At 49.8% G+C, this 20,902-nt stretch overlaps 2 protein-coding genes across 2 annotated transcripts in view; both read right to left on the minus strand.

Annotated features, from left to right (window-relative positions):
- Positions 1-887: 887 nt before the first annotated feature.
- LOC142908218 (uncharacterized) lies at positions 888-4,742 on the minus strand. The gene is made up of 3 exons (XM_076058567.1): positions 4,728-4,742; positions 4,002-4,451; positions 888-3,944 (listed from the first exon to the last, which is right to left on the minus strand). Exons 1-3 carry the CDS (start codon positions 4,740-4,742, stop codon positions 3,465-3,467), a joined length of 945 nt encoding a protein of 314 aa, XP_075914682.1. The 3' UTR covers positions 888-3,464.
- The window catches only part of LOC116958340 (ubiquitin-like protein 3), a 30,507-nt gene continuing 10,492 nt past the window's right edge, over positions 888-20,902 (minus strand). Inside the window, exons 3-5 of the mRNA XM_032980897.2 lie at positions 11,889-11,975; positions 10,600-10,677; positions 888-7,116 (exon numbers count right to left, since the gene is read on the minus strand). Of these exons, the coding sequence (XP_032836788.1) occupies positions 7,064-7,116; positions 10,600-10,677; positions 11,889-11,975 (218 nt within the window). The 3' untranslated portion in view covers positions 888-7,063. The remainder of the gene's footprint in view (positions 7,117-10,599; positions 10,678-11,888; positions 11,976-20,902) is intronic.

Genomic DNA, 20,902 nt, shown 5'->3' on the forward strand with positions numbered 1-20,902 from the left:
CGGTGGTGAGCCAGCCACTTAGCCAGAGAGGGCGCTGGTGCGGGGGGGGGGCGATCAACCGATTGGCGGGGGCCCGGCGAGAAGTGGCCAAGGAGAAGGAGGGAGTGGAGGGGGTGGGCATCGCGCCCCGCCCGCTCACGGGGAGATGGGCGTCAGCCCCCACAAGTGAGTGGGTGGCTAGGTGAGTGGGTGGATGAATGAGTGAGTAGGTGGCTAGATGAGTACAAGAGTGAGCGAATGGGTGGCTGCGTTGAGTGAGTGGGTGAATGAGTGGGTGAATGAGTGGGTGGCTGGCTGAGTAAGCCCTAGGCACAGTGCCCACGACTGTAGCCTATTGGAGAGTACGGCCCCTGCCTACCATCCTTCCTCCTCCTCCTGTCATGAGCAGTCTCTACTCCTCGTGCCTGGGCCCGCCGTGCCAAAGATTTCAAGAGCTCCGCCCGTGCCACAATCTCCCCTCCCCCTCCTCTCCAAATCGGCTTGAAAACCCGGCACGGGTCGCTGCCACTCCTCGCGAGTTGGAAGTGACAGCTCACAACGGAGAGCCCAGGACTCTCTTGGATGACCCGACCTGCACGAGAGGGGAATCGATGCGGGATCGAATGGTTGTAGATTGTGCTTTGAATTGAGTTACAAATGGCTTTGGATGAGGGTCCGAGGTTAGGTAGGTTGGCACAGCTGCTGGTGGGGCATCTATCGGTCATCTCAGTCGATCCATGGCACCTGTGACCTCCTGCTGCACCCAGCCTGGCACAGCAGCCAACCCATGGCACCTGTTGGCTCTGTCCCGTGACCTCCTGGTAGACCTAGCCTGGCACAAGCTAGGTGTATTGGTGTGGGTTTCGCTGGGATTTCCTCCAGAAGCAACGACGATCCGCAACTTGAGCTCGACGAAAATTGGTTTAATCCAAAAAAATGAAATTTCCGTCACCCGCCAAAGGAACAACATCAACAACATCAACAACGAAAGGTCGACTCAGTCCGCCGCCCAGGTCGTCGCGGCGTCCTCGTCACTGTTGATTATCATTAATTAATTATATATTTCAAAGGGGGGGGGGGGGGGGGGCGAACCGTGTCAATGTCCAGTGCCTTCGTCAAATCAACGCCGCGAACGAGCCGCTCGCCAAGTCCAACCTCGTCAAGTCCAACCTCGTCAAGTCCAACCTCATCAAGTCCAACCTCATCAAGTCCAACCTCATCAAGTCCAACCTCATCAAGTCCAACCTCACCTCGTCAAGTCCAACCTCGCCAAGTCCAACCTCATCAAGTCTCTGCGAGTCTGTGGGTCTATGTGCGAGTCTGTGGGTATCTGTATGAGTCTATGTGTATCTGTGTGAGTCTATGGGTCTCTATGAGTCTATGGGTCTCTCTGCGAGTCCGTGGGTCTCTGTGTTGTGAGTCTATGGGTCTCTGTATGAGTCTGTGGGTCTCTGTGCGAGTCTGTGGGTCTCTGTGCGAGTCTATGGGTCTCTGTGTGATGAGTCTATGGGTCTCTTGTGTGATGAGTCTATGGGTCTGTGTGATGAGTCTGTGGGTCTCTGCGAGTCTGTGTTTCTCTGTGAGAGTCTACGAGTGAGTCTGTGGGTGTCTGTTTGGTGAGTCTACAGGGCTTTGTGGTGAGCCTAGGGGTCTGTGCGTGGTGAGTCCGTGGGTCTCTGTGCTACGAGTCTATGGGTCTGTGTGTGGCGAGTCTATGGGTCTGTGTGGTGATTCTGTGGGCCTCTGTCTGAGTCTATGGGTCTGTGTGGTGATTCTGTGGGTCTCTGTGTGGTGATTATGTGCGTCTCTGTGTTGTGAGTCTATGGGTCTCTGTCTGAGTCTATGGGTCTCTCTGCGAGTCCGTGGGTCTCTGTGTTGTGAGTCTATGGGTCTGTGTGGTGATTCTGTGGGTCTGTGTGTGGTGAGTCTTTGGGTCTCTGTGTGGTGATTATGTGCGTCTCTGTGTGGCGAGTCTATGGGTCTCTGTGCGAGTCCGTGGGTCTCTGTGTTGTGAGTCTATGGGTCTCTGAGTCTATGGGTCTCTGTGTGAGTCTATGGGTCTCTGTGTGAGTCTATGGGTCTCTGTGTGAGTCTATGGGTCTCTGTCTGAGTCTATGGGTCTCTGTGCGAGTCTGTGGGTCTCTGTGTGAGTCTACGTGAAGCCGACACCACAACCGACTTTGCCAGCGAGCCCCCGGGACCGAAGACATTCCCACCCACCCCCGCGGACCCTCCCCGGCGTCTCCCTCCCGGCACATGGAGAGAGACGCGGGGCCGTTCCTGGCGCCCCGGCGTTTCACCGCACCCCTCACCGCCACTCGGCGAGGGGACGCGGGCACGAGCCCATTTCGCTTTTTACCGGCAGAAAAAAAAAGAACCCGGTGGAGGAGAGACGTCGAAAAATCACGGCAAGATTTGGCGCCGAGTTTTTTTTCCCTTTCGCGGCGACCTCAAAAATAAAAAGTTACCGCGCGCTGCTCAACATTCCGTCACGCGCCTCCAGTTTTAACCGCAGCGGTTAGACCGGAGCAGCCTGACCAAAGCGGTTAAGCCAAATCGTTTAAAACCTAAAGCGGTGAGGACAAATTGGTTAAACCAAACCGGTCAAATCAAATCGATTAATCCGAATCACTAAAACCAAATCGGTTAAACCGAATCGGTTCAACCAAAACCGGTCAAATTAAATTGGTTCAACCAAAACCGGTCAAACCAAACCACAACTGGGGGCCCCGGCTCCGAGGCGGCTCGTTTGCCGATGCCAGTGCCGGTGGTGGTGGTGGTGGAGAGCTCCGGGCAGCGACCGTCAACAGGCGTCGGCGCTCCGGCACGGAATACAGACGGAGGGCCGCTCGCGGTAGTCGTGAGGGGCCGTGGTCACGACGGCAGGAACGGCAAGTGGCAGGGAACCGTCGCTCCACCGTCGCTCCACCGTCGCGCCACCGTCCGGGCAAATCTCGTCGTCGTCGTCAAAGTCTCTCCGCTCTCTTGCCTCTTTTCATGTTGAAACGGGTTCTCGTTTTTGTTTGTTAATATTAGGTACAATATTCTACAATGCTTCCACATCACCCCCCCCCCCACCCCAACCCCACTCCCCACCCCACAAAATTCTAAATATCAGGGTTTACACGTGTGGTGTCGTGTGTGTGTGTCGTGGCATGTGTGTCATGTGTATAGTGTGTGAGTGTCGTGTGTATAGTGTGTGAGTATCGTGTGTGTCGTGTGTGAGTGTGTGTCGTGTGTGTCGTGTGTGAGTGTCGTGTGTGTCGTGTGTGAGTGTCGTGAGTGTCGTGTGTGTCGTGTGTGTCGTGTGTGAGTGTCGTGTGTGTCGTGTGTGAGTGTCGTGTGTGAGTGTCGTGTGTGTCGTGTGTGAGTGTCGTGTGTGAGTGTCGTGTGTGTCGTGTGTGCGTGTCGTGTGTGCGTGTCGTGTGTGTCGTGTGTGAGTGTCGTGTGTGTCGTGTGTGTCGTGTGTGTTGTGTGTGTGAGTGTCATGTGTGAGTGTCGTGTGTGTCGTGTGTGTGTATAGTGTGTGAGTGTCGTGTGTGAGTGTCGTGTGTGAGTGTCGTGTGTGAGTGTCGTGTGTGAGTGTCGTGTGTGTCGTGTGTGAGTGTCGTGTGTTGTGTGTGAGTGTCGTGTGTGTCGTGTGTGTCGTGTGTGTGAGTGTCATGTGTGAGTGTCGTGTGAGTGTCATGTGAGTGTCGTGTGTGAGTGTCGTGTGTGAGTGTCGTGTGTGTGTGTCGTGTGTGTCGTGTGTGTCGTGTGTGTCGTGTGTGTCGTGTGTGTGAGTGTCGTGTGTGTCGTGTGTGTGAGTGTCGTGTGTGTTGTGTGTGACGTGTGTGAGTGTCGTGTGTGCGTGTAGTGTGTGTCGTGTGTGAGTGTCGTGTGCGAGTGTCGTGTGAGTGTCGTGTGTGTGAGTGTCGTTTGTGTCGTGTGTGAGTGTCGTGTGTGCCGTGTGTGTCGTGTGTGTCGTGTGTGTGTGTCGTGTGTGCGTGTAGTGTGTGTCGTGTGTGAGTGTCGTGTGTGAGTGTCGTTTGTGTCGTGTGTGAGTGTCGTGTGTGCGTGTAGTGTGCTCGTGTGTGGTGTGTGCTAGCATTGTGCACACGTCGCGTGTATCTGTGTGGTGTGTGTCTCGTGTGCGTGCCGTGCGTGCCGTGCGGTGTGTGTGGTGTGTCTCGTGTGTATATATATTTATGTATACGGTATATACTGTACTTTACAACGACCGAGAGAGAAGGAGAGAGAAGGAAAGGGAAGGGGAGAGAGAGCGAGCGAGAGGGAAGGAGAGAAACACAAATCGCACGCACCAAAGGAGTTGCGGTGAGAGCCGGTGGGCACGCGACGCCGATGACCGAGGAACCGCAACTGGCACGTCCATGTGGGTGGCCCCCCCCCCAACCCCCCCATCTCAACCCCCCATTCCCGTCGTGACTTTCCAACCAATGGAGATTCGTGCGGAGATCAACGTGACACACAGACTATAGTCATCAGTATATTCCTACAACTCCCACTACGACTCCCACTGTGGCTGTTACCGTGCCGCTGCTAGCCTACTGTCGCCGCTACCGCCGCCGCTCCGGAAACCCCTCCTCAATCCCAGGGATGCCGAATTTCTTAAATCTGAAATCCTCCCTCCCCTCCCTCCGCCAACCACCACTGCGGCTGTCCCGGCAAGGGCACCGGGGGCAGCGGTGGTGGTGGCGGTGGTGAAGCGTCGGTTCCCCTCCAGCCTCTCTGCGAGTGCCAAAACTCACCCTGGGCCCACGCATGGGGTCGGGGTGAACCTTTAATGACCGACTGGCTGGGGGTAACCTGGTAGACGTGGCTGGCTGGGGGTAACCTCCGGTCTCCCCGACGCGCTCCCCGCTCCCCCCACCCCCAACTCTTGATTTGACCGCGAGCCACTGTGCCCAACTGCAAGCGAGCACCACCGGTAAACCCGCAGAGTGCCACGGGGACCGCCGGCGGTGCGGATCAAATCGTCAAATTATCAAGTGATTAAGTGGCCATGTGATCAAGTGACCATGTCATCAGGTGATCAAGTGATCAAGTGACCGTGTGATCAAATTGGCACGTGATCAAATGATAAATTGATCGAGTGATCAGATGATCAAATTTAAAAAAGTGACCGAGTGATCAAGCGATCAAACGATGGAGTAATCGAGTGATCAAATGAAAAGTGATCGAGAACTCGAGTTATCAAATGATCAAGTTATCTCCGGCGATCGCCGGCGGAGACGCGTAGTGATCCGGCGTGCGTTCACCGCACATCGCTTGCGCAGTTTCTGCTCCTCCTCCTCCCTCTCTCTGTCTCCTCCCTCTCTCTGTTGCCTCCCTCTCTGTCTCCTCCCTGTCTCCTCCCTCTCTCTGTCTCCTCCCTCTCTCTGTCTCCTCCCTCTCTCTCTCATCGCTCTCTCTCCTCTCTGTCTCTCTCCTCTCTCTCATCGCTCTCCCTCTCCTCTCTGTCTCTCTCCTCTCTCTCTCCTCTCTCTGTCTCTCCTCTCTCTGTCTCTCCTCTCTCTCTGTCTCGCTCCTCTCATCGCTCTCTATGTCTCTCTCCTCAATGTCTCTGTCTCTCTCCTCTCCCCTCTCTCTCTGTCTCTCCAAATTCTCGCTTCTGATTAAGCCCACCTGAGCGACGCTTCCAGGATGTGAACGCGACTGCCAGCAGCAGCACAGGGGGTGTGGTGACAGGGTACACACAGGGGGATGTGGTGACACACACAGGGGATGTAGTGCCACAGGGCACACACAGGGGGATGTGGTGACACACACAGGGGATGTAGTGACACAGGGCACACACAGGGGGATGTTGTGCGCAGCGGCTGGACAAATAACTTTCCGCATCGCCAAGCTAAATAGACCTAAAGTATGCCCTGTGAGTCTATGGGTCTGTCTGGTGGTGAGTCTATGGGTCTCTGTTTGAGTCCATGGGTCTCTGTATAAATATGTGGGTTTCCACGTGAGTCTACAGGTCTCGATGTGTGTATGTGGATATCTGTGTGAGTCTACGGGTCTCAGGGGTGAGTGTATGGGTCTCCATGTGAGTCTACGGATCTCAGTGTGGTGAGTTAATGGGTCTCTGTGTGGTGAGTCTATGGGTCTATGTGTGAGTCTATGGGTCTCAGGGGTGAGTGTATGGGTCTCCATGTGAGTCTACGGATCTCAGTGTGGTGAGTTAATGGGTCGCTGTGTGGTGAGTCTATGGGTCTATGAGTGAGTCTATGGGTCTCAGGGGTGAGTGTATGGGTCTCCATGTGAGTCTACGGATCTCAGTGTGGTGAGTTAATGGGTCTCTGTGTGGTGAGTCTATGGGTCTCTGTGTGAGTCTATGGGTCTCTGTGTGAGTCTATGGGTCTCTGTGTGAGTCTATGGGTCTCTGTGTGAGTCTATGGGTCTCTGTGTGAGTCTACGAGTCTCAGTGTGGTGAGTTAATGGGTCTCAGTGTGGTGAGTTAATGGGTCTCTGTGTGAGTCTATGGGTCTCTGTGTGAGTCTATGGGTCTCTGTGTGAGTCTATGGGTCTCTGTGCGAGTCTATGGGTCTCTGTGTGAGTCTATGGGTCTCTGTGTGAGTCTATGGGTCTCTGTGTGAGTCTATGGATCTCTGTGTGAGTCTATGGATCTCTGTGTGAGTCTATGGGTCTCTGTGTGAGTCTATGGGTCTCTGTGTGAGTCTATGGGTCTCTGTGTGAGTCTATCGGTCTCTGTGCGAGTCTATGGGTCTCTGTGTGAGTCTATCGGTCTCTGTGCGAGTCTATGGGTCTCTGTGTGAGTCTATGGGTCTCTGTGCGAGTCTATGGGTCTCTGTGCGAGTCTATGGGTCTCTGTGCGAGTCTATGGGTCTCCGTGCGAGTCTATGGGTCTCTGTGCGAGTCTATGGGTCTCTGCGCGAGTGGCTAGTGACCGGGCTGAGACCATAAACTTTTCTCCACTTGCCAGATGGATCGGGGGCGTGTGGGGGAGACAGACAGCATGGAGACAGCCAGGAGGGAGACAGCCAGGAGGGAGCCGGACAGAGGCATCACAAACGGAGGGAGACAGACGACGGAGGGAGCCAGGCGGCTGCAGGGCCCTGTGCGGGCTCCACCTTCACAGGATCACGCAGCAGTTGCTCTCCTCAGTTTTCCCGCGGTTCCTCTGACCTGCGCAGCACACAGACAAAGGTGCCACCCGCCCCGTAAGCCCACGCCCACCGTAGGGGCAAGTGCTGCTAGTAGCGGCAGCACCTGTGAAGGCTACCGGCACTGTGGGGGGGGGGGTGGGTGGCCAGCACCACGCCCGCCCGGCCGCCTTTGTCTCCCCAGCGGCGATGTTTACTGCAGCACACCACGCCAGCTGCTTATTTGAGGCTGAGTCGACCCGGGTGACAGCGAGGACGGGTTCAGACAATCGCGATCACTGGCGTCGCCAGCGAGCGGGAATTGAACTCGGCTCGCTGGGTTGGTAGCGCAGCGTAGCGCTCACCGCTGCGCCACCGTTCCATACTTATATCCACACAAAGACAAAGATCACCCGTATAGGCACTAATGGACTTATGGGGCAAGCAACAGGGAAGGTCATGCACACACGCGCACACACACGCACACACACCAAGACACTACAGACACGAATACACAGACACACACACACAGACACACAAATACACAGGCACACAGACACACACACTAATACACAGACACACAGACACAAATACACAGACACACACAGACACGAATACACAAAGACATGAACACACAGAGACACGAATACACACAGACCTGAGTACACACATGAACATACAGTGAGGGAAAAAAGTATTTGATCCCCTGCTGATTTTGTACGTTTGCCCACTGACAAAGAAATGATCAGTCTATAATTTTAATGGAAGGTTTATTTGAACAGTGAGAGACAGAAGAAGCACATTAAGGTCCTGGAGTGGCCTACCCACTCTCCAGACCTTAATCCCATAGAAAATCTGTGGCAGGAGCTGAAGGTTCAAGTTGCCAAACATCAGCCTCGAAACCTTAATGACTTGGAGAAGATCTGCAAAGAGGAGTGGGACAAAATCCATCCTGAGATGTGTGCAAATCTGGTGGCTAACTACAAGAAACGTCTGACCTCTGTGATTGCCAACAAGGGTTTTGCCACCAAGTACTAAGTCATGTTTTGCAGAGGGGTCAAATACTTATTTCCCTCAATAAAATGCAAACCAATTTATAACATTTTTGACATGCGTTTTTCTGGATTTTGTTGTTGTTATTCTGTCTCTCACTGTTCCAATAAACCTACCATTAAAATTATAGACTGATCATTTCTTTGTCAGTGGGCAAACGTACAAAATCAGCAGGGGATCAAATACTTTTTTCCCTCACTGTACACAGACACAAATACACACAGACACGATACACACAGACACAACAACAACAACCGCCATTCGCCACTAAGTGGCAGTGATGTCACCACGACGCTTGTGCCAGGCCATGTCCACCTTCAGGCCACGTGAAGTGTCGAACGCCTGCTGGCAGGAGGTCACGGGGCAGACCCAAGTGCCACGGGTCGACTGACTAAGATGACTGAGACGACTGGCTGATGCACCACCTGTGCCCCCTACTGTGCCAACTTGCTGTGCTTTAGCCACCTGGCACTCCGCTCGTTGTTGTGAGCGTTGCTCCTCCGCCCTCCATTGTTGTTGAAGGGCGACTGCCTCTAACTGCCCAGTAGCGTCCTTCACGAGCCTCCTCCACAGAGGCCGATCTTGACACCGCTGGTACGGGTCATCGGCAAGTCCACTCAGCTCCACGTCCTCCTGTACCACGTCACTCCATCTCTTCTCTAGCCCGTGCCGTGCCCATTTAGCTCCCTCGATCCGGCCGAACAAAAGCTGTTTCGGCATGCGGTGGCTGGGCATGCGGGCTACATGACCCAGCCAACGCAGCCTTGCCTGCCGGAGGAGCTCACCGATGGGACTTTGCCCAGCTCTTTCAAGGATTTGTGAGCTCCTCACACAATCCAGCCTGGTTAAACCCAGGATGGATCGTTGGCAGGCCAACCTAAATGTTTCTAACCGGCGAAGATGCTCCATTCGGGGGGTCCACGTTTCGCAAGCGTAGAGAAGGGAGGGAATGACCGTGGCCGAGAAGACCTGAAGCTTCGTGCGGAGCGACAGACCAGGTAGCTTCCACACAGCATTACGCAACCGATGAAAAGACATTGCCGCTCGACTGATTCGGAGCGAGACCTCTGCTGTTAAACCGGAGCCGGTCTTGAGCACACTGCCCAGGTATGGGAAACTCTCCACTCTCTCCACAACTGCCCCATCACCGATTGGGAGTTGTGGGGGTGGGTTGCTTGACGGTACAAAACACCCAGGCAAGTGCTTAGTTTTGGTGGGGCTGATGGTAAGGCCCCACCTCTTAGTGGCACGCTCCAGTCTCAGCAGCAGCGTCTCCAACTCCTCCTCTGAGTGAGCAGCAATTACCAGGTCGTCGGCATACATAACGTGGTTGAGCAAAAGGGCGCCATCCCTTGACCGCACCCGGGCATCGATCAGCCTCCCATTATATCTGTACCAAACGGAAATTCACCCGGTACAGCTACTGAAGGCTTCAGATATTTCAGTCGTAGTTTAGTGGTAATTTATTGAAGGTGGAGGGGTTACCAGCCCCTTGCACCCATCCAGAGCCCCCATTTAGCCACTGTGGTGGTCACAGACGCCATGAGGGGAGAGGGCCAATTGGAATTGACCCTCCCCCCCACAGCACTGTCCACGACAGCGTTGCCCGTCCGGCACACAGAGACAAATACACATAGACATGAATACAGACATGAATACAGAGACACACAGACACGAGTACAGACAGACAGAAACAAATATACACAGACATGAAGACACACAGACACACAAACACACAGATATGAAGACACACAGACATGAATACCCACAGACACACAAACACACACAGACACAAAAACACAGACATGAATACACAGACACACACAGACACACGAGTGAGTGTCTGTGTGTGTGTGTCTGTGTGAGTGTCTCTGTGTATGTGTGTGTCTGTGTGTGTCTGTGTGTGTCTGTGTGTGTGTGTGTCTGTGTGTCTGTGTGAGTGTCTCTGTGAGTGCCTCTGTGAGTGTCTGTGTGTCTCTGTGTGTGTGCGAGTGTCTGTGTGTGTGTGTCTGTGTGTGTGTCTGTGTGTGTGTCTGTCTGTGTGTGCGTGTCTGTGTGAGTGTCTCTGTAGTAGTAGTAGGTTAGCACAGTGAGGGGCACAGGTGGTGCATCAGCCAGTCGTCTCAGTCATCTCAGTCAGTCGACCCGTGGCACCTGCTGGGTCTGCCCCGTGACCTCCTGCCAGCGGGCGTTCAACACTTCACGTGGCCTCAAGGTGCACATGGCCTGGCACAAGCGTCGTGGTGATGTCACCGCCACTTAGTGGCGAATGGCGGTTGTTGTTGTTGTCTGTGTGTGTGTCTGTGTATTTGTGTGTGTGTCTGTGTGTGTGTGTGTCTGTGTGTGTGTCTGTGTGTGTGTCTGTGTGTGTGTGTCTGTGTGTGTGTCTGTGTGTGTGTCTGTGTCTGTGTGTGGGTCTGTGTGTGTGTCTGTGTGTGTGTCTGTGTGTGTGTCTGTGTGTGTGTCTGCTCACCCTGTGAGTTGGGCTCTGGAAGGTTCTCCCGTGCCACCAGGTGCATGACGGTCGTCTTGCCCAGCGGCAGCTTCAGAGCTGAGGGGTACAAAGAGAACCCCTCGCATGGAGCCTTCACGGACTGCTGGGGCAAGAGCTGTTAGCAAGCAGTACACAGACACAACGACACACGCAGACACACACACGCACGCACACAGACACACACACGTACGCACACAGACACACACGTACGCACACAGACACAACGACACACGCAGACACACACACGCACGCACACAGACACACACAGATACACGCACAGACACACAGAGACACACACAGACGCGCAGAGACACACACAGATACACACACGCACGCACACAGACACACACGTACGCACACAGACGCACACAGACACACACGTACGCACACGTACGCACACGTACGCACACAGACACACACACGCACGCACACAGACACACATGTACGCACACAGACACACACGTACGCACACAGACGCACACAGACACACACGTACGCACACAGACACACACGTACGCACACAGACACACACGTACGCACACAGACACACACAGATACACGCACAGACACACAGAGACACACACAGATACATGCACAGACACACACACAGATACACGCACAGACGCACAGAGAGACACACAGAGACAAACACACGTACGCACACAAACACAGATACACAAACACACAGATACACGCACAGCACACACGTATGCACACAGACACACACAGACACGCACAGACACACAGATACATGCACAGTACACACGTACGCACACATAGATACACAAACACACAGATACACGCACAGCACACACGTACGCACACAGACACATACAGACACACACAGACACACAGAGACACACAGATACACGCACAGACACACAGATACACGCACAGACACACAGAAACACGCACAGACACACAGATACACGCACAGTACACACGTACGCACACAAACACACAAACATAGATACACAAACACACAGATACACGCACAGCACACACGTATGCACACACAGACACACACAGACACACACAGATACACGCACAGACACACAGATACACGCACAGTACACACGTACGCACACAAACAAATACATACGCAGTTACATACAGACACACACACAGATACACAGACAGTGGTGGTGGTGATGATGTGCATCATCATCGTCGTCATCGCTGTTTTAACTGTGATTGCCATCATCGTCATCGTCACTGCCACTGTGATTGCCAACATCACCATCGTCGCTGTAGGCGCGGCCGGTTACCTCCCAGCGTCACGTTGCCATGCAGGAAGCGCCCCTGATAAATGAGGCGCAGGATCCCCGGGCTACTGACGTGCTCCTCCTCCCAGTCTACACCGCAGGGCACGGGGGGGGGGGGGGGGAGGCAGGAGGGGGAGGGGCACAGTGGGGGGATGGGGGCACGGGGGGAGGGCTCGCAGTTCAGATCCAGCAGTCCGCCCTGGTTAATGTCCACAGTGTGTAGTAGTGTAAAGTAGTGTTTAACAGTATGGTGTATAGTAGTTTAGTGTACAGTAGTGGTTTATAGCAGTGGTGTAGTGTATAGTCTATAGTAGTATAGTATATAGTGTAGTGTAAAGTAGTGTATAGTAGTGTAGTGTACAGTATGGTGTATAGTAGTGTATTGTAGTGTAGTAGTGTAGTATATAGTGTAGTGTATAGTGTAGTGTATAGCTTATACTACAGTATTATAGTGTAGTATATGGTGTAGTGTATAGTAGTATATACTACAGCATTATAGTGAAGTATATAGTGTAGTGTATAGTAGTGTAATATATAGTGTAGTGTATAGTGTAATGTATAGTATATACTACTGTATTATAGTGTAGTGTATAGTAGTGTAGTATATAGTGTAGTGTATAGTGTAACGTATAGTATATACTACAGTATTATAGTGTAGTGTATAGTAGTGTAGTATATAGTGTAGTGTATAGTGTAGTGTATAGTAGTGTAGTGTAGTGTCGTGTATAGTGTAGTGTATAGTGTCGTGTATAGTGTAGTGTATAGTGTAGTGTATAGTAGTGTAGTATATAGTGTAGTGTATAGTAGTGTAGTGTATAGTAGTGTAGTGTATAGTGTAGTATATAGTGTAATGTATAGTATATACCACAGCATTATAGTGTAGTATAAAGTGTAGTGTATAGTGTAATGTATAGTATATACTACAGCATTATAGTGTAGTATATAGTGTACTGTATAGTATATACTACAGTATTATAGTGTAGTATATAGTGTAGTGTATAGTAGTGTAGTGTATAGTGTAATGTATAGCGTAGTGTATAGTATAGCGTATGGTGTAGTGTATAGTGTAGTGTATAGTATATACTACAGCATTATAGTGTAGTATATAGTGTAGTATACAGTGTAGTGTATAGTAGTGTAATATATAGTGTAGTGTATAGTGTAATGTATAGTATATACTACAGTATTATAGTGTATAGTATAGTAGTATATAATGTAGTGTGTAGCGTAGTGTATAGTTTAGTGTATAGTGTAGTGTATGGTTTAGTGTGTAGTGTAGTGTATAGTGTAGTGTATATAGTGTATAGTGTAGTGTATAGTGTAGTGTAGTGTATATAGTGTATAGTGTAGTGTATAGTGTAGTATAGTGTAGTGTGTAGTGTATAGTATAATGTATAGTATAGTGTATAGTGTAGTGTATAGTGTAGAGTATAGTGTAGTGTATAGTGTAGTGTATAGTGTAGTGTGTAGTGTAGTGTATAGTGTAGTGTATAGTGTAGTGTATAGTATAGTGTGTAGTGTATAGTATAATGTATAGTATAGTGTATAGTGTAGTGTATAGTGTAGAGTATAGTGTAGTGTATAGTGTAGAGTATAGTGTAGTGTATAGTGTAGTGTATAGTGTAGTGTATAGTGTAGAGTATAGTATAGTGTGTAGTGTATAGTATAATGTATAGTATAGTGTGTAGTGTATAGTGTAGTGTATAGTGTGTAGTGTATAGTGTAGTGTATAGTGTAGTGTATAGTGTAGTGTATAGTGTAGAGTATAGTGTAGTGTATAGTATAGTGTATAGTAGTATATAATGTAGTGTATAGTGTAGTGTATAGTGTAGTGTATAGTGTAGTGTATAGTGTAGAGTATAGTGTAGTGTATAGTGTAGTGTATAGTATAGTGTATAGTAGTATATAATGTAGTGTGTAGTGTAGTGTGTAGTGTAGTGTATAGTGTAGAGTATGGTGTAGTGTATAGTGTAGTGTATAGTGTAGTGTATAGTGTAGAGTATGGTGTAGTGTATAGTGTAGTGTATAGTGTAGTGTATAGTGTAGTGTATAGTGTAGTGTAGTTTATAGTGTAGTGTATAGTGTAGTGTATAGTGTAGTGTATAGTGTAGTGTATAGTGTAGAGTATAGTGTAGTGTATAGTGTAGTGTATAGTGTAGTGTATAGTGTAATGTATAGTGTAGTGTATAGTGTAGAGTATAGTGTAGTGTATAGTGTAGTGTATATAACATCTGAAAGCGCGCAACGCGGTGACCACCGTCTTTAGCCGACGGTTTGCCAACAGCCGCCGCTGCCGCTGCGAGGATGACGAGCGGAGTTGGCAGCCAAGTCGCGTCCTTCAGCTGTGGCCAAGCACTTTGTGTGTAACGAGCGCGACCACCTAACACAAACTACTGTGCCAGGGAGTGAACCCCAACGGGAAGGGCACCGCGGTGGCTAGGAGATGTCAACTACCTCGCCTGGTTTACAGGAGGTCCTGGGTTCAATGCCAACCCTGACGATGCCTGCTGCTGCTGCTGCTGTATATTTGGAGTCTGCGTCTCTCTCTCATCATCATAATGGATAGATGTCAACTACCTCGCCTGGTTTACAGGAGGTCCTGGGTTCAATGCCAACCCTGACGATGCCTGCTGCTGCTGCTGTATATTTGGAGTCTGCGTCTCCCTCTCATCATCATGGTGGATAGATGTCAACTACCTCGCCCGGTTTACAGGAGGTCCTGGGTTCGACTCCCACCCTGACGATGCCTGCTGCTGCTGTATATTTGGAGTCTGCGTCTCTCTCTCTCTCCCCCCGTGGCCACTGCGTGGATGTTGCTCCGGGTCCTCCGGTTTTGCCCTCCACATTTAGAATCGACATCCCACGCGTTTGGAGTTCTTTTTATAAATGTCCCCATGACGATGGCAAGCCGCCACTTGGTTGAGCTGCTAAAAAGGGCCAAACGGTAGCTCAGCGCGAGCGCTACACCCAGTTAAAATAAACAAAAAACAGCAGAGAGTCTAAATACAGTTGCGCATCGATTATCGATTATCTGGCACGCGATTACCTGGCTTCCAATATTATCCGGTGGTCCTTGCACCGATCCGGCAAAACCGCTCCAAAGGCTGTAACCAGTCCAGAGATCGTCAAGAGCCTAGTAGTACTACTAGTACATACTACTAGTACTAGTACTACATACTACTAGTACATACCACTAGTACAACATACCGCTAGTACAACATACCACTAGCACATCATACCACTAGTACCACTAGTACAACATACCACTAGTACAACATACCACTAGTACATCATACCACTAGTACAACATACCACTAGCACATCATACCACTAGTACCACTAGTACAACATACCACTAGTACAACATACCACTGGTACATCATACCACTAGTACAACATACCACTAGCACATCATACCACTAGTACCACTAGTACAACATACCACTAGTACTACATACCACTAGTACTACATACCATTAGAACAACATACCACTAGTACTACATACAACAGGTACTACATACAACAGGTACTACGTACTACTACTACATACTACTAGTACGTACTACTAGTACTACTACATACAACTACTACATCTACATACGACTCGTACTACTACGTTGTAGTATTACTATGTAGTACTAGAACTAGATAGTACGAGTACTACAACACAACCAAGATACTAGTAGCAGTACTACTCCATACTACTTGGACTACTACTTAGTAGTAGTATTACTATGTAGTACTAGATAGTAATTGTAGGATATGGGGCTACTGAGTTCATGACCTTAGGATATGGGGCTACTGAGTTCATGACCTTAGGATGTGGGGCTACTCAGTTCATGACCTTGGAATATGGGTCGACTGAGTTCATGGCCTTAGGATATGGGGCTACTGAGTTCATGACCTTAGGATATGAGGCTACTGAGCTCATGACCTTAGGATGTGGGGCTACTCAGTTCATGGCCTTAGGATATGGGGCTACTGAGTTCATGGCCTTAGGATATGGGGCTACTGAGTTCATGAACTTAGGATATGGGGTTACTGAGTTCATGACCTCAAGATATGGGGCAACTGAGTTCATGACCTTAGGATATGGGGCGACAGAGTTCATGACCTTAGGATGTGGAGCTACTCTGTTCAAGACCTGAGGATATGGGGATACTGAGTTCATGACCTTAGGATATGGGGCTACTGAGTTCATGACCTTAGGATATGGGGCGACTGAGTTCACAACCTTAGGATATGGGGCTACTGAGTTCATCACCTTAGGATATGGGGCTACTGAGTTCATAACCTTAGAATATGGGGCTACTGAGTTCATGACCTTAGGATATGGGGCTATCGAGTTCATAACCTTAGGATATGGGGCTGAGTTCATGACCTTAGGATATGGGGCTATTGAGTTCATGACCTTAGGATATGGCGCTACCGAGTTCATAACCTTAGGATATTGGGCTACTCAGTTCATGGCCTTAGGATATGGGGCTACTGAGTTCATGGCCTTAGGATATGGGGCTACTGAGTTCATTAACTTAGGATATGGGGTTACTGAGTTCATGACCTTAAGATATGGGGCGACTGAGTTCATGACCTTAGGATATGGGGCGACAGAGTTCATGACCTTAGGATGTGGAGCTACTCTGTTCAAGACCTGAGGATATGGGGCTACCGAGTTCATGACCTTAGGATATGGGGCTACTGAGTTCATGACCTTAGGATATGGGGCGACTGAATTCATAACATTAGGATATGGGGCTACTGAGTTCATCACCTTAGGATATGGGGCTACTGAGTTCATAACCTTAGGATATGGGGCTACTGAGTTCATGACCTTAGGATATGGGGCTACTGAGTTCATGACCTTAGGATATGGTGCTACCGAGTTCATGACCTTAGGATATGGGGCTACTGAGTTCATCACCTTAGGATATGGGGCTACTGAGTTCATAACCTTAGAATATGGGGCTACTGAGTTCATGACCTTAGGATATGGGGCTATCGAGTTCATAACCTTAGGATATGGGGCTGAGTTCATGACCTTAGGATATGGGGCTATTGAGTTCATGACCTTAGGATATGGCGCTACCGAGTTCATAACCTTAGGATATTGGGCTACTCAGTTCATGGCCTTAGGATATGGGGCTACTGAGTTCATGGCCTTAGGATATGGGGCTACTGAGTTCATTAACTTAGGATATGGGGTTACTGAGTTCATGACCTTAAGATATGGGGCGACTGAGTTCATGACCTTAGGATATGGGGCGACAGAGTTCATGACCTTAGGATGTGGAGCTACTCTGTTCAAGACCTGAGGATATGGGGCTACCGAGTTCATGACCTTAGGATATGGGGCTACTGAGTTCATGACCTTAGGATATGGGGCGACTGAATTCATAACATTAGGATATGGGGCTACTGAGTTCATCACCTTAGGATATGGGGCTACTGAGTTCATAACCTTAGGATATGGGGCTACTGAGTTCATGACCTTAGGATATGGGGCTACTGAGTTCATGACCTTAGGATATGGGGCTACCGAGTTCATGACCTTAGGATATGGGGCTACCGAGTTCATAACCTTAGGATATGGGGCTACTCAGTTCATGACCTTAGGATATGGGGCTACTGAGTTCATGACCTTAGGATATGGGGATACTGAGTTCATGACTTTAGGGTATGGGGCTACTCAGTTCATAACCTTAGGATATGGGGCTACTCAGTTCATGGCCTTAGGATATGGGGCTACTGAGTTCATTACTTTAGGGTACGGGGCTACTCAGTTCATGACCTTAGGATATGGGGCTACTGAGTTCATCACCTTAGGATATGGGGCTACTGAGTTCATAACCTTAGGATATGGGGCTGAGTTCATGACCTTAGGATATGGGGCTATTGAGTTCATGACCTTAAGATATGGCGCTACCGAGTTCATAACCTTAGGATATTGGGCTACTCAGTTCATGGCCTTAGGATATGGGGCTACTGAGTTCATGGCCTTAGGATATGGGGCTACTGAGTTCATTAACTTAGGATATGGGGTTACTGAGTTCATGACCTTAAGATATGGGGCGACTGAGTTCATGACCTTAGGATATGGGGCGACAGAGTTCATGACCTTAGGATGTGGAGCTACTCTGTTCAAGACCTGAGGATATGGGGCTACCGAGTTCATGACCTTAGGATATGGGGCTACTGAGTTCATGACCTTAGGATATGGGGCGACTGAATTCATAACATTAGGATATGGGGCTACTGAGTTCATCACCTTAGGATATGGGGCTACTGAGTTCATAACCTTAGGATATGGGGCTACTGAGTTCATGACCTTAGGATATGGGGCTACTGAGTTCATGACCTTAGGATATGGGGCTACCGAGTTCATGACCTTAGGATATGGGGCTACCGAGTTCATAACCTTAGGATATGGGGCTACTCAGTTCATGACCTTAGGATATGGGGCTACTGAGTTCATGACCTTAGGATATGGGGATACTGAGTTCATGACTTTAGGGTACGGGGCTACTCAGTTCATGACCTTAGGATATGGGGCTACTCAGTTCATGGCCTTAGGATATGGGGCTACTGAGTTCATGACTTTAGGGTACGGGGCTACTCAGTTCATGACCTTAGGATATGGGGCTACTGAGTTCATCACCTTAGGATATGGGGCTACTGAGTTCATAACCTTAGGATATGGGGCTATTGAGTTCATGACCTTAGGATATGGGGCTACTGAGTTCATGGCCTTAGGATATGGGGCTACCGAGTTCATGACCTTAGGATATGGGGCTACTCAGTTCATGACCTTAAGATATGGGGCTACCGAGTTCATAACATTAGGATATGGGGCTACCGAGTTCATGACCTTAGGATATGGGGCTACTGAGTTCATCACCTTAGGATATGGGGCTACCGAGTTCATAACCTTAGGATATGGGGCTACTCAGTTCATGACCTTAGGATATGGGGCTACTGAGTTCATGACCTTAGGATATGGGGATACTGAGTTCATGACTTTAGGGTACGGGGCTACTCAGTTCATGACCTTAGGATATGGGGCTACTCAGTTCATGGCCTTAGGATATGGGGCTACTGAGTTCATGACTTTAGGGTACGGGGCTACTCAGTTCATGACCTTAGGATATGGGGCTACTGAGTTCATGACCTTAGGATATGGGGCTACCGAGTTCATAACCTTAGGATATGGGGCTACTGAGTTCATGGCCTTAGGATATGGGGCTACCGAGTTCATAACCTTAGGATATGGAGCTACTGAGTTAATGACCTTAGGGTACGAGGCTACTCAGTTCATAACCTTAGGATATGGGGCTACTGAGTTCATGGCCTTAGGATATGGGGCTACCGAGTTCATAACCTTAGGATATGGAGCTACTGAGTTAATGACCTTAGGGTACGAGGCTACTCAGTTCATGACCTTGGGATATGGGGCTACCGAGTTCATGACCTTAGGAGCCTCCGTTCCCCTTTTCCCCCTGACGAATTTCGAGTTGAGTGGCGGACGAAGGCCGCCGGCACGGAGGTTCGAATCTGGGAGCCGGTGATAACCAGTGGTCCCAATTGTTTACCCATAAGATCTTGGTAGTCTCACGTCCACATCGGAACCCTCAGATCCAGACTCCCAGATGTCCTTCCCCCATCGGCCTAGGGTTATAAACAAATATACCTAACCAGCTTTCCACAGAGCTGCAAAATAGAGGCATCATTGGTAAGAAGGAGGGTGAAACTGACGTTTGTGCTTACGAACGCCAGGTCAGTGGTGACACGATCGCCACGGGCTGTCCCCATCCAGCTTTGATTACTGAAACCTTGCTCGACCTCAGCTATTTGGGGCCTAAGATTAGTCTCCGGCTGGGTATCCAATGCTGCACATTCCCAGACCAGGTGAAAACAGGGGTGGCGGTGATCTTGCAGACTGGTCTCAAACTTGATTTGGAGCCTTCGTGACTGCAGGAAATACTCTTTGGTTCTTTCGGTAAAGTCACTTAGAATTTTTTTTTTATTTCAGACTGGTCTCATCCGCGCCGTGTGGCCCCTGCTCCCAAAGTTGGGCCATTTGTAGGCACGGTGGTGCGTCATGCCCTGAATGAGAACCAAGGCCCGTACATCACCACTGGTTTACAGACTGCCTGGAAGCAAAGGACCGATTTTTACATCTCGTTCTGTCCGAGGTAATCTCCCCCCCCCACCCCCCACCCTGTTCCTGGAATTCTCTCGTACAATTGTGCCGGGGGATTTCAACACATGGGACGGATGACCCATCAGACAGCTGGGCTACAGAACCTCTCGGACACCATGGCTTCCATGGGATTTACTCGGCTTATCCAGGGCCCAACCCATGATCAAGGCCACACAATCAACCCCCCCCCCCCAGAATTCGCCCAGGCGGCCTCATTTCGGAGCCATTAAATGTTCGTCCGCACTGTGCACTGATCACAAGGTGCCTGATGCTGAGATCAAGGGTCTCCCATACACCCCCCCCCCGCCCCCTCTCCAATGGTCTGGGGGGGACTTCACGGAGGCTGGCTGGGTTCGGCCCGAAAAGGGAACGACCCCGATCTGGATTTCATGGCTTCTTGTGGGCCCACATTTCGTGCAACTGTGAGCGTCGTACCCATCACGAAAATGGGTTGTCGAGCACAATTCAGTGCTCTCGGTACCTTCGGTAAAGTCACGCAGAAGGGAAATAATAAAACAATACAAAACCCAGAAAATTCTCACGACGTTTCGATTGCAACACAAGCAATCACACATCATAGTGAAGCAATCACACATCATAATGAAGCAATCACACATCATAGTGAAGCAATCACACATCATAGTGAAGCAATCACACATCATAATGAAGCAATCACACATCATAATGAAGCAATCACACATCATAATGAAGCAATCACACATCATAATGAAGCAATCACACATCATAGTGAAGCAATCACACATCATAATGAAGCAATCACACATCATAATGAAGCAATCACACATCATAATGAAGCAA

Source organism: Petromyzon marinus, assembly GCF_048934315.1.
Source record: "Petromyzon marinus isolate PM22_M1 ecotype Great Lakes invasive population chromosome 76 unlocalized genomic scaffold, UKy_Petmar_22M1.pri1.0 chr76_unloc.3, whole genome shotgun sequence".
Taxonomy (NCBI): Eukaryota; Metazoa; Chordata; class Hyperoartia; order Petromyzontiformes; family Petromyzontidae; genus Petromyzon; species Petromyzon marinus.

Excerpts from the sequence above, each read along its gene's own strand:
- LOC142908218 (XM_076058567.1), bottom strand. Across the intron at positions 3,945-4,001 it reads CACACACGACACAAACGACA|GACACACACGACACACACGG; the intron begins CTCACACACGAC and ends ACACACACACAC.